The sequence below is a fragment of the Anas acuta genome, chromosome 7 (genome assembly GCF_963932015.1).
Source record: "Anas acuta chromosome 7, bAnaAcu1.1, whole genome shotgun sequence".
Taxonomy (NCBI): domain Eukaryota; kingdom Metazoa; phylum Chordata; class Aves; order Anseriformes; family Anatidae; genus Anas; species Anas acuta.
In genome coordinates this window covers 24,643,336-24,666,951 of record NC_088985.1, presented here as the reverse complement: position 1 = coordinate 24,666,951, position 23,616 = coordinate 24,643,336, and the positions used below count along the sequence as shown (strand labels likewise).

The 23,616-nt window shown below is 42.3% G+C and overlaps 1 protein-coding gene across 11 annotated transcripts in view; it reads left to right on the top strand.

The window, feature by feature from the left end:
* The window catches only part of BTRC (beta-transducin repeat containing E3 ubiquitin protein ligase), a 118,829-nt gene that overhangs the window by 52,785 nt on the left and 42,428 nt on the right, over positions 1-23,616 (top strand). For all 11 annotated transcript variants that reach the window (XM_068688294.1, XM_068688292.1, XM_068688296.1 and 8 more), the window contains one exon: positions 5,443-5,532. In XM_068688294.1, coding sequence (XP_068544395.1) covers positions 5,443-5,532 — 90 coding nt within the window. The remainder of the gene's footprint in view (positions 1-5,442; positions 5,533-23,616) is intronic.

The window sequence follows — 23,616 nt, the reverse complement described above, 5'->3', positions numbered from 1 at the left end:
TTCTGCTCTTTTGAGGACAATTTGTTTTCAAGCAGCTACCAGATGGCTAAATACCACGACATTTCCTCCTTTCTTTTTTTCTTCGTTATTTTAACAAGAGACGGAGTTCTCTTTGCTCTTTGTTTTTGTTTGTTTTCGTGCTTTTACTTGGCTGAACAACCCTGTGGTGGCTGGGCATTGTGGCACGCTCCCCCCCCTCTTTGCCCTTATGCATTGATGGATGAGGAAAAAAAAGATCTCCAGCTTTAATGCAATTTCAGATACCAGGCAGATTGGAGTAAGGCGTATTGTTTGTATCTTGAGGTTTTTTTGTTTTAGGGGCTTTTTCTTTTTTTTCCCTGTTTGTTTTAGGTAAGTCATTTTAATTGTACTGAGTAATTAGAAGGTACACACAGCCAAGGGAGCTTTGTTATGGTAATTGCTCAAAAAACCCACTCCCCAACTACCATTGCCATGTGTTGAGACACTTCTTCCCTCTAGTGGCAATATTAAGGACTCTGGCTTTCACAGTAGGCAAGGTGTAATTGCAATATGACAAACTGTGCTTTAGGGAAAATGCTGTGAATGATCTAGTTTTTTTGTTTGGCTGGTCTTTATTATGTCTTGTGGCTTTTTTTGTGGAGGCTACCCTTCCCAAAGACTGGGCTCCAGATAACAAAAATTTAGTCTTAAGAAAATAATTGCAGCGAATCATGGGGAATGTTTTACAGCTTGGCTTAATTCTAGTCTTCTTTTTAATTACCTGTTTATAAAAACGTTTTTAAATTTGCTGAGATTACTTAATTCTTTCAGAAGAAGCACCTCATTTGAAATAAATAAATAAATTGCATTTATTTTAAATAGTCCATGTGAAAGACCTTTAAAGGGTAATTAATGCAAGTCTCCTAAGACTCTAAGTAAGATGAAAGCGATCTTTCCAAATCTGCTGGAGTGATTTGTTTATATAACTTCCCACTTCTGCTGAATCCTTCGGAGTCTAATAACTTTTTTTCTAACCGTTTGGCAATTTGTGCTTAGCTACAAAAGCCCTTGTTCAAAAAGAACAGTTTAATAATCTTTTCCCTGAAAATGACTTGAAGGGAGGGTATGGGTTTTGTCTTTTTGCTGCGTTTTTATTAGTGTTATCTTTCTCTGATAAATCATGTAATTATTAACTATTGGGGGGGGGGAGAAAAATCTTATTGAGCTCATGGGCTGCAGCTTCTATTAAAAAGTGGAGTTTTGTTCAGGGACTGGGGATTCGCTGGATAAATGGCCGAAGAAATGGATTGCAGTTGGCAGAAAAGCTGCACACGCAGCGCTGCCTTGGGTCGGAGGCTTCAGGTTGGCATCGAGCATTCATCCACAGCCGACACAAGGAGAAATGTTTACGTGTTTGTGTCAAAGAGCAGGATCGCACTTTCTTTAAAAAGAAAAATGTAACCAAAGACACTTACGGAATGAGATCGGATACAGCTCTATCTTTAGTGAACTATAGGCGAGCGTCTCTGTGGCATTTTAAGCCTTTGGCTGCGAGTGAATACAGCTTTGTGGTTCCCCTGCTTCTGACATGATTTGGGGTTGCCATATATCTGTAGGATTTTTTTTTTTTTTTCATTAGAGCTTGTTTTGCTATAGGGCTGCTTAACACTGTTCTCAAACGGCTTTTGCAAGGTTAAAGGAATGCAGCTCGGTAACAAGTTTGTGTCATTTTAAATATATACCTCCTAGTAAATAAGGAGGAGCCTTGCAATCAATCCCTTTTAGTGTGTTATATGTTTCACCTGACAACTAAACCCTCTATTGATTAACCATTACTTTGTTAGATAATCTCGTGTCATTGAAGCCTCTGTAAAAATTAAACTCTTTAAAATGTTTTACCCTGGCAGCAGTGCGAAAATTGAAAACTTGTTCAGAATTACAGCCGGCTTCCACAAAGAGGGTAGTTTTCCCCAAACTGTTTTATGTTTGCATGCTTTATATGCAATATAAAAACATATTAAAGCACTCCAACGCAAAGCTATCTGCCTGTGGCGTTGAACCAGGCTACCACTTCAGCCTGCTTCTCCTTGGTGAAGAAGCCTCTTATCTTGATGAAAGGTGAGGAGAAACTCCAACGGTTTTGGCGCAAGTTAGATGAGATTCATAAAAGGGTCGAGCTGTAAAGGTGAGCTGAGAAATCTGCTTTTCTGCAGCTTGGTTCTGGTTTTGATTTTCATGTTTTTCTTCCAGATTAGTCAGTGTTCCCATAGTCATGGAGCCGATGAAAGGAGGTGCTCTGGTGTTGCAGTGCAACGTGAGGCACCACCCAATGCTTCACCTAAACGTAGGGCTCTGCAGTATTATTGCGTGATCTGACAGTCATTCTGCTTCCAGTTTTGTCTTTTTCACTTGTAGCTGTTAGTGTACAGACACAATACGACCATACCAGGTGAAACCACATCTCCATGTGCAGCAGTGATCTGGTGTCTTATTGCTGCCTGCAGAGAAACAGTAGAAGACAACCTCCACGCTATATTCTTCCAGCTTCTCATGGCTGGACTTCATGAGCCAAATGCAGCATCGTTTCCACATTATCAATAGATTTCCTTTGAGACCTACTAAGTAGAGTGACATGACCTCTTTCCCCCCCTCCCAGACGGTAAGGGAGAACTTGACTTCTGCATTTTTGCTTGAAGTTTTTTGGCCGAATTATAGAATATGCATCTTCTGTATCTCCTTTATTCATCACAGGTAGCTAGTAATGCATTCTTCTCTGAGAGTATGAAAAGAAGAACAGGAGAACTGTACAAACGTAGTAAGGGACGTTAAGCTGACAACTACTGTTTGTATGTTTTATTCTCAAATCTGCATCCCAATGGGTTGATTCCATTATACACACTCCTTTTAATTTTCTTTTTTTCCCTACTACTTTTATTGGGAAACAAAGAGCTGCTGAAGGACTAAATGATTGGTAATTTGGTGCTTACGTAGGTCTTCACATAACAAAATTACTGTACAAAAGTTGGCTCTCACAACAAAAGTAAGTTCTTGTCTCACTTCTGTGGCTGAAAAATTTGGGAAGGAGAGATTTAAATATCACTGGCTAGTGGTCCAAGGGCAGAAGGTGTTAATATGGGAATGCCCAGGTCCATCTGCACTGTTGGTGGGAGATGCTATATAGTGAGAGCAAGGAGGTCTGGCCTCTCTGTGCTCTCCATTCCCCTCCTGCTCATGCAGCCCCTACAGCTGTTGCTCCAGGGGATATCCCTGCCAAATACTCCATGGACGTGCTGTTCCTGAGTTCGTTTAATCCCCCTTTCCACTTGCTGATGTTGTTTCTCTCTATGGCATCCTGTGGCAGCAAGTTCCAGAAGTTCACTGCCTGCTCTATGAACTGTTTCCTTTTAGCTGCTTTAAATAATGAAAATAAAGAAAAATAAAGCAATACGATGGAATATTTATTTGTCTATATTCTGATGTGCATCCAACTTTTGAGCAGTAGCGTAGTGAGCTTCCTTCTCATAAAGTTCTCTTCTTTTTTTTATAGATTCAGCCTGCCTGTATTATTTTACATAGTGTGTTTGGATTATCCACTCTTTCCCATTTGTATATCTGAGAGAAATATCTGTATATGTATATCTGAGCTGCTGCATCTAAGCCACAATTTAATGTAGTTTATGCTACCCCGAGCTTTCTTCTGAAGAAAAAGTGCTGTGCATACCAGAGTGATGGTTTTATGACGTTGGCAAATATTTGCGAGAGGCTGCGTTGAGTCCCTCAGACTTCTGTTTGCTTGTGGCCTAATCCCGCTTTGAACTGAACCCCCCCCTGCTGAAAGATGCGCTCTGTTCGGCCACATGGCGCTCTGACAGGCTTCGTGTGTTTGAATTTTTCAGGCTCTCCTTCTGGATCCGGAGTCAGAAATCGCTAGCTGGCTGCCAGTCGCAGCAGATAGCAGTGTTAGGGCTTGTAAGGAGATCCGCTGGAGCCAGGGTACTCTGCATTCCTGTCTGTCACTGGCAATTTTCTGGTTAGGGAGCTCACGGGGAAATAAAATGTAAACTGCTGGAGCAGTGGAGAAAACAAGTGTGGTTTTTTTGTTGTTGTTGTCCTCCTTTTTTGTTTCTGTTTCATGATGTTGTTTGAAGGGGGTCTGTGAAGAAGTCCAGTGGAAGGGACTGTGAATCCCTGGATTTCCCCAGGAGTGTCTGTACTGTGCCGAACCAGTACAGATCGACCCGAAACAGTAAACTGTTTATCCAGTGTGGGCAGTAATGATGTTTAGTGAGGATCAGAAGAACTCAGGTGGATAATGTGTGATGCTTGCTGTGGTTATAGGCACCCAGTTCCCATCGGTTGGTGCTTGCCATCCTTCTGAGCTGGAGGCTGCGTCGGGAACACCGCGTTTCTGAACGTACCTCCTATTGCTTAGCATAACCTCCCTTTAATCTCTCTGTGTTCTTGTTCCTGATATCCTTGGCAGCCTGTTCCTCTGCTCTGTTGGGTGCTGCTGCTGGCTGTACTTTGTCCAGCCAGGCCTGTGGCAGAGGGATGCAAAGGGAAGGACATTTGTGTGGCACTCGGCACAGGGAGCACTCAACGAGGGCATCTGGCTCCATGCAGGTGTTGCCTGCAAGTTTTGTGACCTTGTACAGGGCATATTTATTGTCTTCTGTTAGTACCAGGCCTAGCAAGGTAGGTTTTTCTATCCATTACTGGAGATCTTAAGTGCTACTGTCCTCCTCCTTCTCCTAAAAAAATTTGAGCTTCATCAGGTAGCAGTTAAAATGGTGTTGAACGCAGGTCAGGGAAAGCCTCCATGAGAAACGCCTGAGTTCTTCAGGCGTCTTAATTTAAATAGTCTAGTCATCCAAAGTTTGATTTTAGGCACTCTTAGTAAGTACTGCCCTTAAAAAAGGGACTCTGAGCAATGTGCTTGGCAAAGACTCCCACCTGAACATCCCCTGTGCAGGGCAGCGTATGGGTTAAGATAAAGTCATTCTGGTTCAGAAGAGCAAATTTCCCAAAATGGGTGAAATGAAATACAAGTGAGATGTGCTCTGCCTTTTTTTCACTCCTCATTATAACCCTTTGTACTCTCCCTATGAATTTTTACCCGATTAAGACAGGAGATGTTTATTAACATCTGCCTTGCGCTTTGGTAACGAGTGTACAGAAATCGCCTTGCTTTAGCTGTTCAAAGACTGAGATAAGATTTTTTTTCCCTTTCTCAGAGGAAAAGAGGAGAAAAATTTCTTCAATCTATGTATCTCAGAACTATAAAACTGTGCATCGCTTCCCAGAGAACATGCATGCCCTCAACAGAGGTTTTTGCTGCAGACTGGTTTATTTTCATTTGAAACTTTTACACCTTAGGAAAAAGGAAATACGGTAGCACTGTTGTGGGTTCTCGTGCCAAAAATGTGGTGCCTGAAAGAAAATTGTGTTCTTCTATTCATAACCATTTTAATCTTTCTGCAGACCTACAACAGCTGTGCCAGACTGTGCTTAAACCAGGAAACGGTGTGTCTAGGAAGCACGGCTATGAAGACTGAAAATTGTGTGGCCAAAGTAAGTAAAAGAACGTCTTTGGTTTGCAGAGTTATTTGTTGTATTGTTCACTGTTATTCAAAGAAAAGTTCTTATTAAAAATTACACTTCGAAAAAGTATTTAAATGGTAAGTATTTAAAGTATTTAATTATTTGGGGTAGGCTTTTCTGTCCTTCAGTGCAGAGTTTTGAGATGTGCTGTTTCCCTCTGGTGGAAATGATTACTTGAGTCCTGAGCTATCTGGGACTGAAGGGTTCATTCTGCTCTACACGTAATAGGCTTTTCCAGTGGCATGACCTATTCCTGCCATGTAATTAGCTGTGGCAACTTCAAATGATAAATGATCCAGATACATGCTAAAATATTTCATGAGAACTCTTTATATCATGTTTAGGGGAGGGGGAGGAGGGCGATACGGCAGTTAGAGCAGTAAGAAAATGGGTATCTGAATGCATCAGAGAAAAGACATTCCTTGAGAATTGTGGTAGATATGATCAGAACAAACGAGGTGCCAGCAGCCACCCTCTTTTCTTAAAATTTAGCATAACTGCAGTAAAATAGGATACATGCAGGGTTGTTTGTGGGTGGAAAACGTTTGAACCATGATGCAATAAGTATAAAAAGGCTGTGTGAAGGATCTGCTTAGCCTTGTATAAGCTTCGTATTTCCACTGAAAGGAAGTTTAGAATGGGCATGCAGGACAGATCAGTGCACTCAGCCATCTGTTACTGAAACCAGCTGGCATTTTGTTGCTCCTCTGTCACCACAACCTGACCACTTGAAAGCCTGTTTTCTCTTTCGTTTTTTCAGTTCCTTGATTTTCTTGAAGACCCTTTTGTGTTTCATACTCTGAAGGTGTCTTGTCCCTTTGGGACCCATTTTTGTATTGACCTTTAAGATATTTTCCCAGCTAAATCTTTGCTTTGGGATTTTTCTGGTGAAATGTGGATGCTTCATTATCTTTGTTTTCTGACAGTGAATTGGCCATCATGAGTTTATCGTGGTGCATGCAGGTGGCTTAGCACTTGTAAACTGTGCTTGACATGCAAGGTTGCCTTTCAGTGAGGAGGCACATCAGAGGGAGGCTACCAGCCCTGCTACAACGTGGTAATATTTAATACCCAAACCTTCATTCCTAGCTTAAGATCAATGGTATTGCACATTGCTTTCTAAGGACCTTTATAATACAAAGTGGGTGAAACTCATATAGCACTATTTTGATGCCACAAGCAGCTCACAGCAAGCTAGCTAGAGCAAACCCACTCAACCCCATGTCCTTCACAGCACAGGGTCTTTTTGGACCTGATCACCTTACTAAGGAGCAAGGATGTGCAAGAAGCACAGCTCATTTAAGTCATGCCTCTTTTAACTTAAATGATATGCCTTTAACATCCTAATGCCCCATATAATAGACTCTCCTAAAGCATCGTGTTCAGTGGGGATCATGGTAAGAGAGAGGGTTAGGGTTGGAGGTAGGAACAGGAAGACTTCTTTCATGTTATTGGGATGAATTTGAACTGTCATGGAAAGGTGTATGTCCTTAAGTATTACATCTATGTGCTCTATGATGATGTGTATAGTCATACCTACTGTATATACTGCTGTATGGCTATGCAGACTGTATATGCTATATGATATATATATATATCCTTATATATAGTCCTTATGAAATAAAAATAAGGACTTTTCTGGGGATATATTTCCCCTATTACACTGTTACACCCCTTCCCCTTGCCTTCTAAACTACAAACCAAAGTGGAATAGGTTCTAAGAAATTTCACATTCCAGAAGTGTTGAAGCATTTAAAAATCCAGTTAGCTGGATGCAGATGGCTCAGTGATGGCATAGGCAAATGGCACAACTGTTAAATGTTCCCTCGGTGCAGGGCTTAAACGGGATTTAAGGAGTTCAGAGGCCTTCTCCTAGCCTTACGCACATGGCGAGTTTTATCCTCCATGATTGATGTGTCTTAGGGCTTTGGACATTAAAATGTTTTGTCAGGGGGGTGAATGCTGGAAAGCATGAGCGTGGGTTGCTTTATCTGCAGCACTTTTCCAAAAGTATTATAGGGTTTTCATTAATTTATTTTTGTTTAAAACCAGCAGTGGAAGGCAGAAAGGATTACTTTGGGAATTATGATTCACCTTTTCTGATTCTGCAGTGCAGCATCAGCCCTGAGTGGGAATCACAGTGAGTGCTGTCGTGTCCTTGTCAGAGCTGTCAGTCTGCAAGAGACGAGTTTTTTTTTCTGAAAACAGGATTTCTGATTCTGCATCTACTTGCAAGCAAAGAAAACTGTGCTCTGCTATGATTACATTAATGCCATTTGCTGATCATGTGTTTGATGCTTCTGAAGTCTGTTCAAAGAATGATTTTTCGTTTCTCTCGAGGCCATGCACATCAATATTGAGATATCTTTTTTTTTTCAGACTGAAGCACTGCCCATCCATCAAGCTCTCTTGTTAATGAGTACTTCCATACAGGACATTCAGGTGCAACCTACTAAGCTGACAAAGCTCAGCATTGTTTCTAAAATGGTGGAAGATGAATGTGTGTGTGTATATATACACACACAAGATTCTCAAGTATGCAAAGTAGCATAGGGTTACTGGGTTTTCAACCACTCGAGGAGCTCTGTGCTAGTGAGTTAGTCTGCCCAGTCGTCTGTGTGATGCCAAGCTGACTGTCCACAGCCAGGTGCTCAGTGGTATTTGCAAGCCTGTGGATTATCTAGTTTTATTCAGGCACTTAAAAATAGAATATCCTGTTCTGATTAATCTTTGCATGTTGTACTTAGCCTTGCTTTTCTGGTATGTTTGTCCTCTGAAACTCCCTTGTTGGGACCCGGGCGTATGTGGTTAGAAGCAGATAAGGCACAATAAAAATTGTTTCAAGTGTGCACATGTTTTGACTGAAGAGGAGGGATCATAAATTAAAAGCTATATATTTAGGTGCACAGATGTCACCTGCGTGATCTGTAACAGCAGTTCTTTCATCCTCAGGAGCTCTTCCATTAATCTTTTGGCATGTCGCTGCCCATTGCCTTTGAGTGATCAACAAGTGCGATGTATATTTAACCTAATGTCTTTGAAAAGTAAATGTACTTTCTAATTGTGTTTTTACATATGTACACACATGCACAAATCCTCCTGCTCGGTCCCTTTTAGAAAGCACAAAATGTTTGCAAGAGGATTTCTTGTTACGATGCTGCTGGTGTGCAACCACAAGCGGATGGCTTCCTCAGAAATCTGTGCTAGGTGCTTAAATAAGGTAGAAATGTAGCATGAACCTGAGCTCCAAGGACAGGGTGTTTGGTTTTAATGAGGCTTATTGAAAACTGGCCAAATGAGCATCTGTTCCCATTGTTTATTCCATATTTTGTAAGCCAGTATCTTCAGGCCAGATAATGGTGTTGGTGTGCGTTTCAGCCTCAATTAGAGAGGGCCACAGTTAAAAATCCCCTGGCATCTGGTCTGTCCCTAGGACTCTCGTGATGCTCCTGGGTGTGCAAACAAGTTCCTCTTCTGTTGTGTGCCTGGGACCGCTTGCTTTCTGTGGTGACCTTCATACGCTGCTCTGCAGGGAGGGAGGCTCTGACTGTCTCCAGTCTCCTTGGCTGAGTCTTTGGATGGATTATGTATGCTCACATTTACAAAAGGAGATCTTGCCTTGTCACCCTTTTATAATGTGGGCTGTCTTAGGTTTGAGTTTTGCTGTTCGCTTGGAGTCTGTTGGATTTTGTACTTCCTTGGATGTTGGAAATAACCTCCTGATTCAAAGTGCTCTTTTCTTTCCCAGCAAGAGATTAGTGTATAGTTGATGTTATGGGGTTGTACAGCCAAAACCCATTTCCTATGCTCATTAAATAGGTCTTTACTTTTTATTAACTAATGCAGTCAGTTCCACTTTGTCTGCATCTGCTACGTAAAGAAGTGTTCTCACTTTGTACATTTATTTCTCTCCTTTATGTGCCAGAGACAGGCAACCTATGACACACCAGCCAGCACAGACACTTTTTAAATGGCACACAGCATCCCCAGGTTTTTGCTTAGATCTGAGCTCAGCAGCACCTGGGAGAGGTTCTCTGTGTCTTTCTCCAACTTTGTTCACCTCAAATAAAGAAAAATGCATCTGAGCACTCCTTGCTACCCATGTATGATCACTGGTCCTGCCTCTTAAGGTCCCACCCAGCTAACTAAGAGGCTTCTCAGGTCTTTGCATGAAGCATGCCGTGCTTTTTAGGGAATTCTTGATTGCTCTTTGTTGTACTTTAAACTTTGCATTCTGTAATGGTTACACTATTGAACTAGGAATCTGGAAAGGGTTCGTCCTCTTTATTTCCAGCACTGTGAGTTTATCCTCTGTGGCCTTCGTGGCTCTTCTTGCTCCCTTTTACAAAGGGAACTGAATCGTACTCTTGCAGGAATGCTGTGAGATTTAACTGTGTGATACTTTTGAGATCCTTTTATGAAAAGTTCAGCATAAGCACGCAGTAATGTGCTGTTTGCAGTATATAGGGGAACAGAGCTATGTTCTGGTCAATTCAGAAATGCAGAACAAAGCTTGTCACTTCAAGCATGCTATGTGAAATTTTCTTCAAAGATGCATAGTGTTACTGAGCTATAGCTACACTTGTACATTAAAGGATGATTCCATAAAGCAGGGAGTGGTGGAAGGGGCTGGTAATTGCAGTCTGCTCTCCTTTGTGAGTGCTTTCTGCATCACTACTTCAGAATTTTTAGAATAAGAATAGTCTGCACAATAATAATAACATCAAGCTCAGAATTTTTATATGAATTCAATGGCGAAACCACAAGTACTCTTTAAAAAACAGACATTTAGGGTTCCAGTTTGGCAGTAGGACAAATGGATCTGAAGAGCGTCCCTCTTGTACTCTCAACTCCCTTTATGTCACAGATTGATGGCTCCTCTTTCCTGAGTGTCCCTGCATTTACTTTGCATGAACAACTCAGCCAGCTCGGAGATCTGTTGTGATACACTGCTGAGTTGGTCTATCTTCAGATAATGTACGGTTTTCCAGTGCTTCTGAAGCCTTGCCAGTCCTTGAGATCGATACGTGTCATTTTACGTGTCTGTTCCAGGTATCTTCTCTGTGAAAGAGAGCAGTGTGAATGCCTTGTATTGCAGGGACATTGCTGAGGGTTAGTTAATGTTCAAAAGGTGCTTTAAAACATGAAGTCCAGCACTGAATTCTCAGTATTTGGACAGCACAAGCAGAATACAGAATCAGGGGGTTGCCTAAAAGCTTTGACCCGATGCTAATCTTCTTTCATAGCAATATGTCTACTTTCACCTTAATTGTGAATTTCTGATTTTTTATTTTATTTATTGTTTTAGGTCAAGACAGTCTTTATCCTTTAGCTTCCCCTCAGTCTAATAACCTTTTTGCAAATGACTGAGAAAGAAATGTGATATTCTGCTCCCCCACCCTACCCTACCATACACATTCTCCAGATTTTGATAGACTTGTTTTATTTATTTCCAAAATTATATCCGCAGGAAACAAGCTGTTTAAATTCAGATTATGCTGAAGCAAAATGGTCCTGGTATGAGAAGCAACGTGCTGTTTTATGAGCGCAGAGTCCCTTTTCTCATAACTGATTGATAGTAAATATTTTCCTGAAGAATTATTGCCAACCATGAACAGTGCAACTGTTTCACTTTTTTTTTTTCCGTGCTACTTGCTGTACCAGCCATTGTCTGTAATTAAGATCTACAATTCACAATGCAGACGTTTGCACTTCCTCTGGGTCTGAGCTATTTATAAGGCATTTCAGCTGTTCAGAGTTTCTTTTGAGTGTTAAACTACATGTAAACAGGCTTCTTTAGTTTTCAGTTATGCAAACACTATGCTTGTCATTTCTGCTTCTCTTCCCACCCAAAATGACTTTGTGTGTCAATGAAGCCACAAATTAAAAAAGAATTACACTTGTGTGTTTTTTTTTTTTTTTTTTTTTTAAATGAAAGCGAGACTTTGAAGAAATATTACTATAATACTTACTTCTCATAAATTGCTTTATAGCTGAGGGTCTCTAAGTGCGTTCCAGAGATCAGTTCTCAGAGCTCTGCAGTAAGGATGCGCATGTGATGTGAAAAATCTTGATAGGAAGAATTATTTCCAAATTGCACTCAACTCGGTGGAGATGTTTTTACTTTTTGGAGGCCCAGGTTTGGAATCTCAAAAAAGCAAATTTCCTGAACTCAGCTTCACAGGTAATGCAATCTTGAAAGGGCTCTCATACAGGTCTTAGAAACTCCCTCTCATGTTTGACTGGTCACAAAGCAAAACTTTTTCGTGATAATGAGCATCACCTGGAATAGGTTGCCTGGGGATGCTTTACAGCTTCCATCCCTGGAGGTTTTAAAGCCCTAAGCTACATGACTTGACCTTGCTTTGAGCAGGAGGTTGGACTGGAGAACTCCCGAGGTCCCATCTAAACTGAGTTATCTGATAACCCTCCAAGTATACAGGTAGTGAAGATGTAATATAAAATTTTCAAATTAGGCAACACCTGGCATCCTTAATCAGAATTGCCCTGCACATTTATTGTTTGCATTGTCACATGCTGTGCTTCCACCCCAAATGTTTGCTGCGCTTTGCTGATTGATAGCCTGCGTGAAGAGTTGCAGCCATGGGGTCTTCGTTCTGGTCCTGCCACAGTAAGCTTGTAGGGAGTGTTCACCAGGATAAGAGTATGAAATAAAATGGGCTCGCAGTTTTTTTGGGGAGCTTTTATGATGGGAATGTGAAACACTTTGGAATCCAAATCCTTGATCTGTATTCTTGATTTGGATCCTGCAGCGGCAGCACCCTCAGATTGTAGGGCAAAATACCATCATCGTGATATTACCTTGACATATCTTCAGTATTTTTCAAAAGCAAGAATTGAAAAAGTTGATTGAAAATTAAGTCCAATCCTTGTGCTAACGCTTAGGATGTGAAATGTTGGGATAATCACCTTGTACCATAGCCCGCCGCAGGGATGCCACTGGTGTGGCCAAGCATCGCGATTCAGAAGGTGAAAATGGCCCTGAGTTTAGCCCGGCAGAAGAGGTGACAAAAAGGAGCTCGTTTTTGTAGCCAGCTCCGGATTAATGGTAGGCTCCAACGTCTTTGCTGTCGGGGAGCAGACGGGGAGGGGAAATGGCATGAGGCGAGTTCATCAGCAGGCGTGTACTGCAGCATTGCCCACTGATGCATGCCGGATCACCCGCACGCCGAGATCACATGGCTCCTCCAAAAGTCAAACGATCAATTCGCCTCGTTTTGGCTCTGTACTTAATGCACAAACAGTGCGATCTGCAGGGCTGTAATTGCATTGTTAGGGCCAAGGAACAAGCCTGTGCCTTTTCAGCAGACAGCTGGCAGGGAAAGAGGCATGTTGTTAGGAAAGAGAGAGGCAAGGCAAATAAAATTACTGCTAACGCTCAGAGATCGGCAGGAGTCCTACTTGCCTAATCTTACCGGTGGGAGCAAGCGGCTGTTGTAATCCAATTATAGCAGCATAAGCAATTTGTTAGACACTCCGCATAATGTAACAATTTCCCAATAAACTCTGACTTGTAATAACGTCGGCAAGAGCCCACATAAATCTGCCCGAATGGTGGGGGCTGGAGTGTTCGGCTGGGGGCTTGTAATTTGTGCCATCAGCACGTTTCGTGGAGTGTGGTGCGGTGCAGGCTTCCAGTGCAGGAATTTTAAGGAGAAAAGCCTGGCACGCCCCTCCAAGAGGAAACCATTAGCGAGGGTCACAAGAAACACCAAGCCAAGCTGGGAGGCAGCTTTTGCTGGGAGGGAGGGAAAAAATCGCCCCCCAAACGCAAGGCCCTAGCTGAGGAGGGTTTAAAAATATTTAAAAAGCAGTGCTGCAAATTTGTAGTGTTTTAAATTACAGCAGGGGGAGGGAGGGGAAGTGGAATTACATCTGTTTTGGAGGGGGAGGGAGGAGAATACCCTTCCTTATATTTAATCCGTTTAAATATTAAAAAAGAAGCTCAAGTATTGAAAGGGATGCTCTGTGCTTACCAGACAGGGAAGCCACAGATCCTGTCCCGAGCAATTCATAATCTACAAAGGGAAGAATTAAACCTTTTCTGGTATCCAGTTACTCTCCCGTTGTCTTTCTTGCAGCTCCTAGCTGGCTTCATGCATATTGGCACAGCATCTTGATGATGTGTCTGAGAGATAAAACGTAGGTCTAGAACCATTCACTTTGAGCGTACCCCAGTGAATTTAACTTTTTTGGCACAATGATGAATGTCCCCTCTGGTTCATGCAGATCTACACAAAGAGCTAATCTAATTTAGATATTATTTAAAAGTAAAATCAGTCTGCTGCGCTCTGCCTGTCAGTCTCCGAGCACATTGCGAGTTACAGCATTGTAGGCTCCGGTTTAAGGTTTATGTTTAGCAAGATTTAAGGTACCACGTTTCTGTTAATCCTTCCATTTAGCGTTTCCCTTTGCTAAGATGCAGATAGGCAGCAGCCAAAATAATTTAGGTCCCTTTATACACAGCATAGAGACTGTCAGCGGTCCAGGATTTTGAATGTAGCTCTTACCACTGCTGCAGTGTAAAAATGCCTGACTTCATTGCGCTAACAATACTTTATTCATTTCTTAGCTATGGGATCCTGCGAGGCTCCAGCGTGGAATGACATTTCTGCTCTGACTCATTCCCAAGTTGTGGCAGCACGATGCTTTTTCGTAGGGGAAAAAGAGTTCCTGGCTGTACAAAACAGTTTCCCTTTATCGTACAGAGCTCCTGCTCTCAGTTCCTGTGTTTCGATGCTGGCCTCCTTTGCTTAGCAAAACAAAACCCAAACAAATACCCCAACCCAAATCGTTGACCTTGTACGCACAGCTCCCACAATCGTGCCCATAGCAGCTTTGTCTTGACCGTATGACAACATTTTGTGTGATTCGGGGCTGTATTTACGTGTTGTACCTGTCGTGCTCGGGCTGAAACGATTTAATTTATTTAAACTGTAAAATAACGGGGGAGATGTGCAGGCAGGCTGCTGCATATTTTGCCCTTCTTTATGTGGAAGTCAAGCCTATTGTTCTTCATCTTCGCCGCACGCCAGCGGATCAGGATAACAGGCTGAGACAGCGCCTCTTGCCACAAGTATCCTAATAAATATTTTCTTTCAACATAAATACGCCCCCAAAAAAGTGTGTTTAGGCAGGGCAGGTATTATCGCAGGGTGCAGAAGCGGCATCAATAAACCGCAGCACTTCTAATAAAGCCACTCAGTGTCTGGGTTTAACTAATGGCTGATTTTCACGGCTTTGACAGTGAGCTGTGTGCGTTATTTTCTCCTGATATTGTAAAAATAATGAGAGCAAATTAGAACAATCAGTTTACCCAGATAGCTGCTGATTGGAGGTGATGGGCAATATGGCAGCGGGTAATCCATCTTCGGGCTCCTGTCACATTAACTTCAGCAGCGTGGAAAAGATCAGGCGGAGCGAGCGGGAATCCTGCCCAATCAGAAAGGCGAAATTAATGAGAAGAGCATTGTTCTGTGATCAACCTTTTAATTAGCAAGAGTGGAGACGGAGGGAGTGATGAAGCTGGCAGCACAGCTGCACAATGCTGGGCATGTTTTCGGCGAGGGGGAGGAAAAACACGGGTTTTAAATTACCCCTTCTGTGCTCCCTGTACACCGGCAGTGTGTCTTCATTCGAAACCCCTTAAAAGATCTTAATAAACAGCCGCATCCAGGTTAATATTGCAAACGTGGCTGTTACTAATGAGTAGTTTAGAAGTAGGTCCTTTCGGGGGTCATTTAGGAAAATGTTGATCACTGTGTAAAAAAAAAAAACAACAGAAGAGAGAGAGGCAGGGTTTGGTGTTGGATTTAAAGTTTCACTGCATCAAGGAAAGAAGAGGAGGGAGACGGATAAAATTAGAGTAAGGGACTGCCTGTTTTATTACTCCCCTCCTTATTTAGTATATGTTTGAAATAAGATTCCTTGGCGTATATTTGAAACGAGACTCCCCAGTTAAAAATACTGTGCATGCCATGTGTCTTTCAGCAGCAAAAAAGAGGAGAGATCAGATACTGCATTGCTTTCCCGACTCCTTTTTTGTTTTTTTTATTTATTGTTTGGCTTGTTTTTTTTTTCCCCAATATTTTTCAGTTTATTCACTTACCACCAAATTATAATTTGAGAGGTGTGGCAGCTGGGTTTGCCGAGAAGATTGACTTGATTGTTTGGTTGTTTGTTTGTTTTTTCCTAGAGGTTTGGTAAAATAGCAGTTTACACAGGTATAGTCTAAAATCTTAAATGGTAATTACTGACTGTCGGATCTGAACAGCAGTCTTTCAAAAACTGGTATTTCTGTAAAGGGAAAAAATAATTTTGTGGGGGAAGAGTGACTTCAGGGGGTGACTTCTGGGAAGAAAAACCAGAAATGCTATGAAATAGAGTTCATGCTTGCAGTGCAGAGGAATCCAGGTACTTCTGATTAACGTGGTTCTGGGTCTTCCTTCCTTGCTCTCTGCGTTGTTTTTCAGGCATCACCTCTCTCCTTCCCTGTAATTGCCAAAGAAGTTTTAATGGTTGAAGACCGAGGCTGTGTCACTGTGCACGCAGCGCCTGTGCTGCTTTTCGTTCATTTTTCCCATCGGGATGCTCGTGCAGGCTGCCTTCCCTTCTAGGTATCCCTCTTCTGACACTGAAAAGCCAGCCAAACCTTTTCAGCTGGTGAGAGAAGCCCGAAGCCGGCGTGCTGCACCCAGCTAGGTGTGCGGGCTGTGCCTGGGGCTCCCCTGCAAGCGCTTGCTCAGCCACCAACTTCACGTTGCTAACTCGTAGGTAGGGAGCAGGACAGCAGATGTGCTGGGAAGCAGGGCTCGGGTGGGTTTTTTATTCCTTAATTCCAGGCAGAGCTCCCCATCTTTGTTTATTGTAGTGTTTTGATCTGTGTTACAGTGATGGAACCACTCCCCTTCCCCTCCTATAACACCTGGGGGAGGTTTGTGAGAATTTGGTGATGTCCCCCTGGTTTTTACAGCTCGAACGACATCTCTGCAAAAAGTTAACCTGATAAATCAGAGGCCCTTTGCACTATCTAAACCAATTGCATTCGTGGTATAATCCGTAGTGTGGCTTACCCTTTTGGCTTAAAGTTGTCTAATATTTTGCTTTATGAGAATCCGTTTCAGTTGTCTGTAACTGTGCTACTATTTAACCCTTTGAGGTAAAATTTTATTTCCAGCTCAATCTGCTTCCCCCGCTCCCCGCAGCCCGAGGCAAAAATAAAGTTTGCTGTGGGATGAACAGGATTCACTTAACGAACAGCTGCTCGATATTTTATTTTATTCATGTTGTTTGCTCGGTGCCCCAGGCTGTATTTATTGCGTGCTTTTCAAGCCCTGGTCAGAATATGGAAATAGGAACTTCCTCCTGGGGCTTTCCCTGTAGTCTGAGTGCTTCACAAGCCTTAATTAATCCTTCCAGTCTTTCTTGGGACAAGGGCTGGACTCGTAGCATCCCTTTCCGTGGAGAAGTTCTGAAGTTCTCTTACAACTGAAATCCAGGAATGAAGCAGTTTATTTATAATAAGCAACCAGGCCTCACGGGAGGCATATTAGATGAGGAATTACGGCTCCAGATTTGGAGGCATCTTTTGGCTTTGTCACATTCTGCTTTTCCATCTCAGCCCTTCTGTCCGTGGAACGGGATAACGCTGCTTAACGTTTCCTTGCTGGATGTGTGGGGATCTGGAAACGTGATACCAGCAGAAGCGTGTTTTGTCCATGAGCATTACGAGTGTTTACATACACCTCATGCTGATTTGAGCTCCGCTCCTTTGGCACTTTCTCTCTTCCCCAGGTCTGCCTGCATTTTGGGAAGTGTTAGACACGTCTTGGGAAGCTGGTGCCTCCCAGCCACCAATGGTTGCAAACAGGTTTGCAATCAGATGCAGTCCTCATCAGAGGCAATGGCAATGTCTAACAAAAAGTGGACGCTTTGTAAACCAAACATTTCTTCTTGTTGCATAAAACACCGAAAGATGACAAAGCTTTTTTTTTTTTTTTCTTCCCCTCTTTTAATAAAACATAAAGTCAGGAAAATATTCTGCAGCTGCTTAAATCAATTTGTCAGCTCCCTAAGAGATTCCCTCGTGGGCTGGAAGCAAATGGCAAATTCCTGCCCAAAAGTAATCTCACTGCGAGAGAATACCAGGGGAGAGGCGATGTGTTGCACAATTCCCAGCCTCCTGACACCTTAAGTATGGAGCCGCCACCGTGACTCTGTAATGGGATGTCCCAGCATGGGGTATAATATCAGAAATAGTGTAAATATGCCACGTGTGAGATAATAGGCAGCCTACAGGCCGTTGGTGCTTACATACGTGTTAAAATGAACATACAGCAAATCTTAATTCTTTATTAGCCTAATATGATCTGTTTTTTTGTTTTTTTTTCTAGCTTCTGGTTAGGTTTTGTAACTGGTTGATTTTACCAGCAGTAGAAGTTCTTGGTGGTTTTTAGAACCCTGTTTTCTGTTAATTTCATTTAAAATGTATTTTTTCGCATCCGGCTCTCTATGTTTTGCATTTTCTCAGTGCAGTTTTCCAGCTTATCTCTTCCCACCCCTCTGCTCTCCCTGCTCTGTCCCCTCCTCAGCTGAGACCTGCTTCCAGCCTGGGGTGGGAATTCCTTTTCTGGGGTGCTCTTCACCTTTGTTGCCTGATTATTCTAGAGCTTTTCTCTACCGTATTTCACGATCAGAGCTATGTGTAGAGTGTTGCTGCTTACTGCCTTCTGCCTGAGGCTCAGTCAGCTTTGAGAACGTTCCTGGAAGCCTGCAACACCCTGAGAAGTAGCTGCAGAGCATCGCAGGAGGAAAGGAGTGGCTTAGCCAGGATCAGATGGAAGCCCGAGGAAAGACAGGAGTAGAAGTTGCCCTCTGGCTCTGCTGACAGCTTAGTCATGTGTTTTAACAGCAAGTTCTCCTTTCCCAGAGGTATGTGCTCAGTTTCTGGACTCCCCCTGGTTTTCATCACAAGCTCAGTAACCATCGTCTCTCTTCTTCAAGCTCTCTCTGAAATACTCATCTGACTATAACTTCCCGAGCATCAGGACCGACCTAGAAGGGAACCCCACTGATCAATGTGCCTGCTGTAAGGCTGGCAGTGATCCGAGGCCACCACAAAGGCTTTGGTGTACAGCCAGGTTCTCAAACAGTGCTGCACGTGCCCTGAGCCCCATTGGCTTCCCTGATCCAAAGAGACCCTTACCTCTGCAGAGAAGAAGCTTTCATCTTTGACCAAGCTACCAGAAGCTCTGCACAAACTCCTGCAGGGCAGAAGGAAGATAGATGCCTATCGATCATGTGCTGCTAGTTGACGAGCCAGCCTGGTTTGGATCTGATAAAGAAAATCATTAAGTAATTAGAGCCTGTACTGGAAGAAATTTTCACAGAACTCTTCCCTCTCTCTCCCTCTGCCCTGTAGCTTTCAAAGAGCTCCCACGGCCTCAATAAACACATTGCTAGAAACAAACACTCTGGCAAGCAGGCACACACCAGAGCATGGTTAAGTAACAAAAGTTCCCAAAATCTTTCACCTAAAATGGCCCCAAGCAAGATGGTAGACTTCCATGGATCCCATACCCATGCACTTTCTAGGATATTACATGCTTTGTCCAACACAAAAGCATCTCTGGATACTGTTCATGAAAACTGTTTTTATTCTGTATTAGAATTTTTCCTACCTCCATCTAAACTCTCTCTGTGTTTTGCTTATTGAAGTTATCCATTTCTTTCTGTGCTCTGCAAGGACTGGCAAACTTTCCGCTTGCTGTTGACAGAATGTTAGCAACATTTTCTTTGCAATTTCTTTCTATTTTTAACAAAATAGGTTAAACTGGGTTACAGTCTTCAGACTCAGAAGATTTTGTTTGTGTTTGAAAAAGTAATGGTAAGGTTCGTGTACCTAAATCAATATTACCATTCCCCAGAAATCCTTCCTCACCTAAAAATTATAGTAGAATCTTTTTTTTATAGGCAAAACACATTAAAGTTCAAAAGAGACAAAGTTTTTACATGATTTTAACCGTCCCCCTTTTCCATATAAACAGTGTGAGTCACCATGTGATGCAGGGTAACTTTGTTTCTCGAGTTATGCAATGTGGTATCTGTTCTATCAAATGTATGTACATTAAACTTTTATGAATAATGTAAAAACACAAGGAGAACATTTGTTTAGAGACAAATCATTTAGTGAGTTCAGCTATTAAGTTTTTAATAGGCAGTTATTCATAAACTATTACAGAATATAATTTCTCTTTAGAGAGATTAAAAAACCTTACCTCTACTAATGAAATCAATACGTGTATTAAAGTGCTGATCCCTAAAACATACCTTGTTCCCATGGAAGGGGGACAGAGAAATGTGAACTCTGAGGTTGCATGGATAAGTTATAGGTCAGGAAAGTCTGCAGTCTCATCTCCAATGCTGTGTAAGAGAATAAAACAGTTTTAACTGGAGAACTTGATGTCTTACCTTCAGTTTACTTCCAAATACGTAATTGTCTGTACCTTCATTTCTGACCATTTGTCACCACAGTAACTTCTTTGGATCAAGTAATGCCAGTTAGAATCCCTTCTGATCTGAAAGACCAGATCCACAGGCTTCAGATCCTGTCCTTGGCTGGTGTCACATTTACCTTCAGAGCTTCCTGATATTAAATTAAAGAATTCCTCATCTTATGAGGGATCTGAGGTGACTTAGTGTAAGTAGTCTGGAGGTCAGATGCTGGCCTGCATCATTCTGTCTCTTGCAGCAGATCACCAGCAGCTGACAGGTCAAGTGGTGGTCCTGCTACTGGTAAGAATGGATTTGGAGTCCTACTGGGCTCTAGCTGGTACCTGTCTGAGTTTCTGCTCTTTGTGGTTCCAACAATCATCATGAAATGCCTGAAAGTGTGTGCCAGGTAGCCATCGCAACCTATGCATAGATAGCTGATCAGTTAAAGGCGCAAGCTAGCAAAAGCTAGCAGCAAAGTTGCATCTTTTCTTCTAGTTATAGAGACAATAGACGATTATCCATGGAGACAGTAGAGTTCATAGTCACTACAAGTGATTGTCCAGCAGGTCACAGCCTGTCTGGTCAGTGATAAGAGACTTGAGATAACTCCTCCCTGCTCCTCCAGCAATAGTGCATACACATCAGGGACTCTGAGGTCACTTGCTTTACCACCTGCCAGATCCCATCTTCATCTAACATCCAAACATTACGTGAACGAGCAGCTTAAAGGTTTGCCCCAGTTCCTATGGGAGTTTACCTGGAGGCAGTGAAAGTATGAAATGAGATCTCTGCTCCTGTGTAATACCTGTGTTATAAATGCTCTAGAGACTAGCAGGGATATCCTGTCGAACCAAGCAGACACAGTGAGGATAGTCTCAGGGCAAACTGGGGTTACCTACAAATCTCCTGGAGCTGAGACAGATGGGTAGAAACATACCAGAATAAATAGTGTTCCCGTGTGTCATGTGGAGCTCAGCAGCTCGGTACCTCGTGCACCTCAGCACCTCGTGGTGTAGGTTGGGCATGTCATAAATCTCAGGTATGCTCAAGCTCAGATTGAAAATTGACAGCTCTTTTTCTGGCTGATGGAGTGGCCCATCACCCACGATAAAGGAATCAATATTCCTTTGTATATTTAATAGAGTGGAGTCCTCGGTCCCGTTTATGTTCTCTGCTCATTGAAGGTCAGTTTGCTCAATTACCAGTCAACAAGTTGGCATCTGTGCTGTCTCAGGTGTTCGCTGAGCTACAAGGTGGTGAATGACCTCTTGCAGAACAGGTTGCTTCCTGGCTTGTACCATTCTACCTGCTGGGACCTTTCAGGTCACTGGTTCCAGCCCCTTGCTTTTGCAGGTACTGTGTTGTCCCTCTGGTGAATTTTGAGTTTCCTCTTACAACCAGTTAAAGCTTGACTTGAGGACTTTTTCCATTCTGTTTCCATCAGAAGATCATTCCAGAACCTGATTGTTCTAAAGACTGGAAATCTTCTCTGAGTTTCCAAGCTAGCTTATTCATACTGAGACAGTAGCATTGGTGTTTGTGCTTGTTTCTTCCTTTTCTATTAATAGGCTCTTCCCTTTTTGGTGTTCTTCCAATATATGTATATGTTTATCCCATATATGTGTAGGGAGCAGTCATGCCCTCTTTGTATTTATTTTATTAGGATAAATTGAATAGGAGTGGCTTAGCTAAAGAAAAAAGAGGAACAGTGAAGATATTTGAGCATTTGTTTCTTGGAGGAATTAATTTGTTGCTTTCCTGATCACACTCTCTACAAACACTATTTAATAATTGTCCTAAACTTTACCGCATCAATTAGCGCTCGCTTTCATGTACATGCAAAGATCTGCTTATGGCTGATGTGAATTTATAGCTTAACTGTCACGTTAAGGCAAGGACACAACCTTCAGTTCTTCTGAAGGGAAAAGTAAGCTTGGGCAAACAACTGCATGCTGCTTCTTGTTACTGTCTGGTGTTCTGGTCCCTGAGTTCTCCCAGAACATCGCTCTGCCCTTCGCAGCGTTCAGCACGCACTACTGTTCGGCTGGGTCAGATCTCACCAGTAGTTACTGCCACTAATTGGCAAATTTTTAAATCCAGAGTTTTCTCGGTGGGAACCTAGAATGGGAAATAACTCACGTTGTGCAGTGAAACAAATTGTTCCATATTTGCCTTCATGTATATTTAACACAATTTATAATTTACAAAAAGGGGCTCAAATTAGTCCGCCTGTAGAAGCTCATATCCGAGATAACTTCAACGAGGCAGGCAGTCCCTTGTTGCATGTGACTGACGGGCTGAGCTGAGGCTGCAGTTTGGAAAGCCGACTGTATAGATTGCTGAACCTCACTGTTGAGGAAAATTAAAAACGAGCGAGCAGATAATTGCTCTCAGACTTGGAAGTAGCATTCAAAGTAGCCACTATTACTTACCCTGCTGTAATAGTGAATCTTGACAGGGCTGTGCGTGCAACAGGCAAACTTACCTTCATGATAAAGCATGCCCTGAATTTGCGAAAGATTTAACCTTCAGATTTAACTTTCTCATATCCATAACTCTCATATCCATCCTCCACTTGCTGCAGAACACAAAATGAGAGCCTTGCGACAATGGCCGTGAGCTGAGTTGAAGCAGGTGATTATTAAAATATTGCAGCATGGTCTTTTCTGACCCCACTTCTGTCAATTTTTAAACAATAGCTTTTGTGTTCGGAGTCAGTTCCCCTATATAACATTCATCTGGGGGAAAATAAAAGTGAAAAATACTTAGCAGCTACGCTATGAAAAAAATTAGATTGTTAATTAAGTAAGACTTGTAATTTCTCAGCAAAGAAAGCCCTCTTTCTGGCAAGTAAACCTTCCTTGTAAGTCTTTGATTATAGGTAATAAAAATGTTGCTTAATTTATGCCAATTATGTGCAAGTGTTGTTTTCTTTTAAGTCCCTGGATTTCACAGAATTGTGTGATTCTGTCGAATCAGATTATTCTCCTAGCATGTTAATTGAGATCTGCCAATCCTGGGCATGATCATCATTTCTAATCTCAGCCAGTTCAGAGGTGGGTTGCAGTGTGAGTTTAGAAGACTCTGATGGTGATTAAGTATTACAGTCAATTAGTTTCTTGTTTGAGACCTGAATTCTGCAATGGGTTTGGGTTGTAAGTGAAGATATATGTGGAGTATAATCATTTGTGGACAGAATCAGCTACAGTTTTGAGACAACCCATGGATTGGAACAAAATCAACAGTTTTTGGAAAAAAAAAAAAGTAAAACAGTTGGAGGGACAGAATTGAAAGTCAAGATCAGATTTCCAAGCAGGGCCCTTGAATCCTCTCCACTTGGAAAAGCAGAAGTGCCCTCATATCTACAGGACTCTTTAAGAATCTGGTATTTGATTGCTGCAAAGAATGAATGATAAAAAAAAGCAGAGGCTTGTCAAGCCCAGAGCTGGAAAGCTTTAAAAAAAATAATTCTCCGTAAAACATCTTTTAAATGGAATTTCAAGTTTTGTTTATAATAAATGACATGCATCGACATCAGAC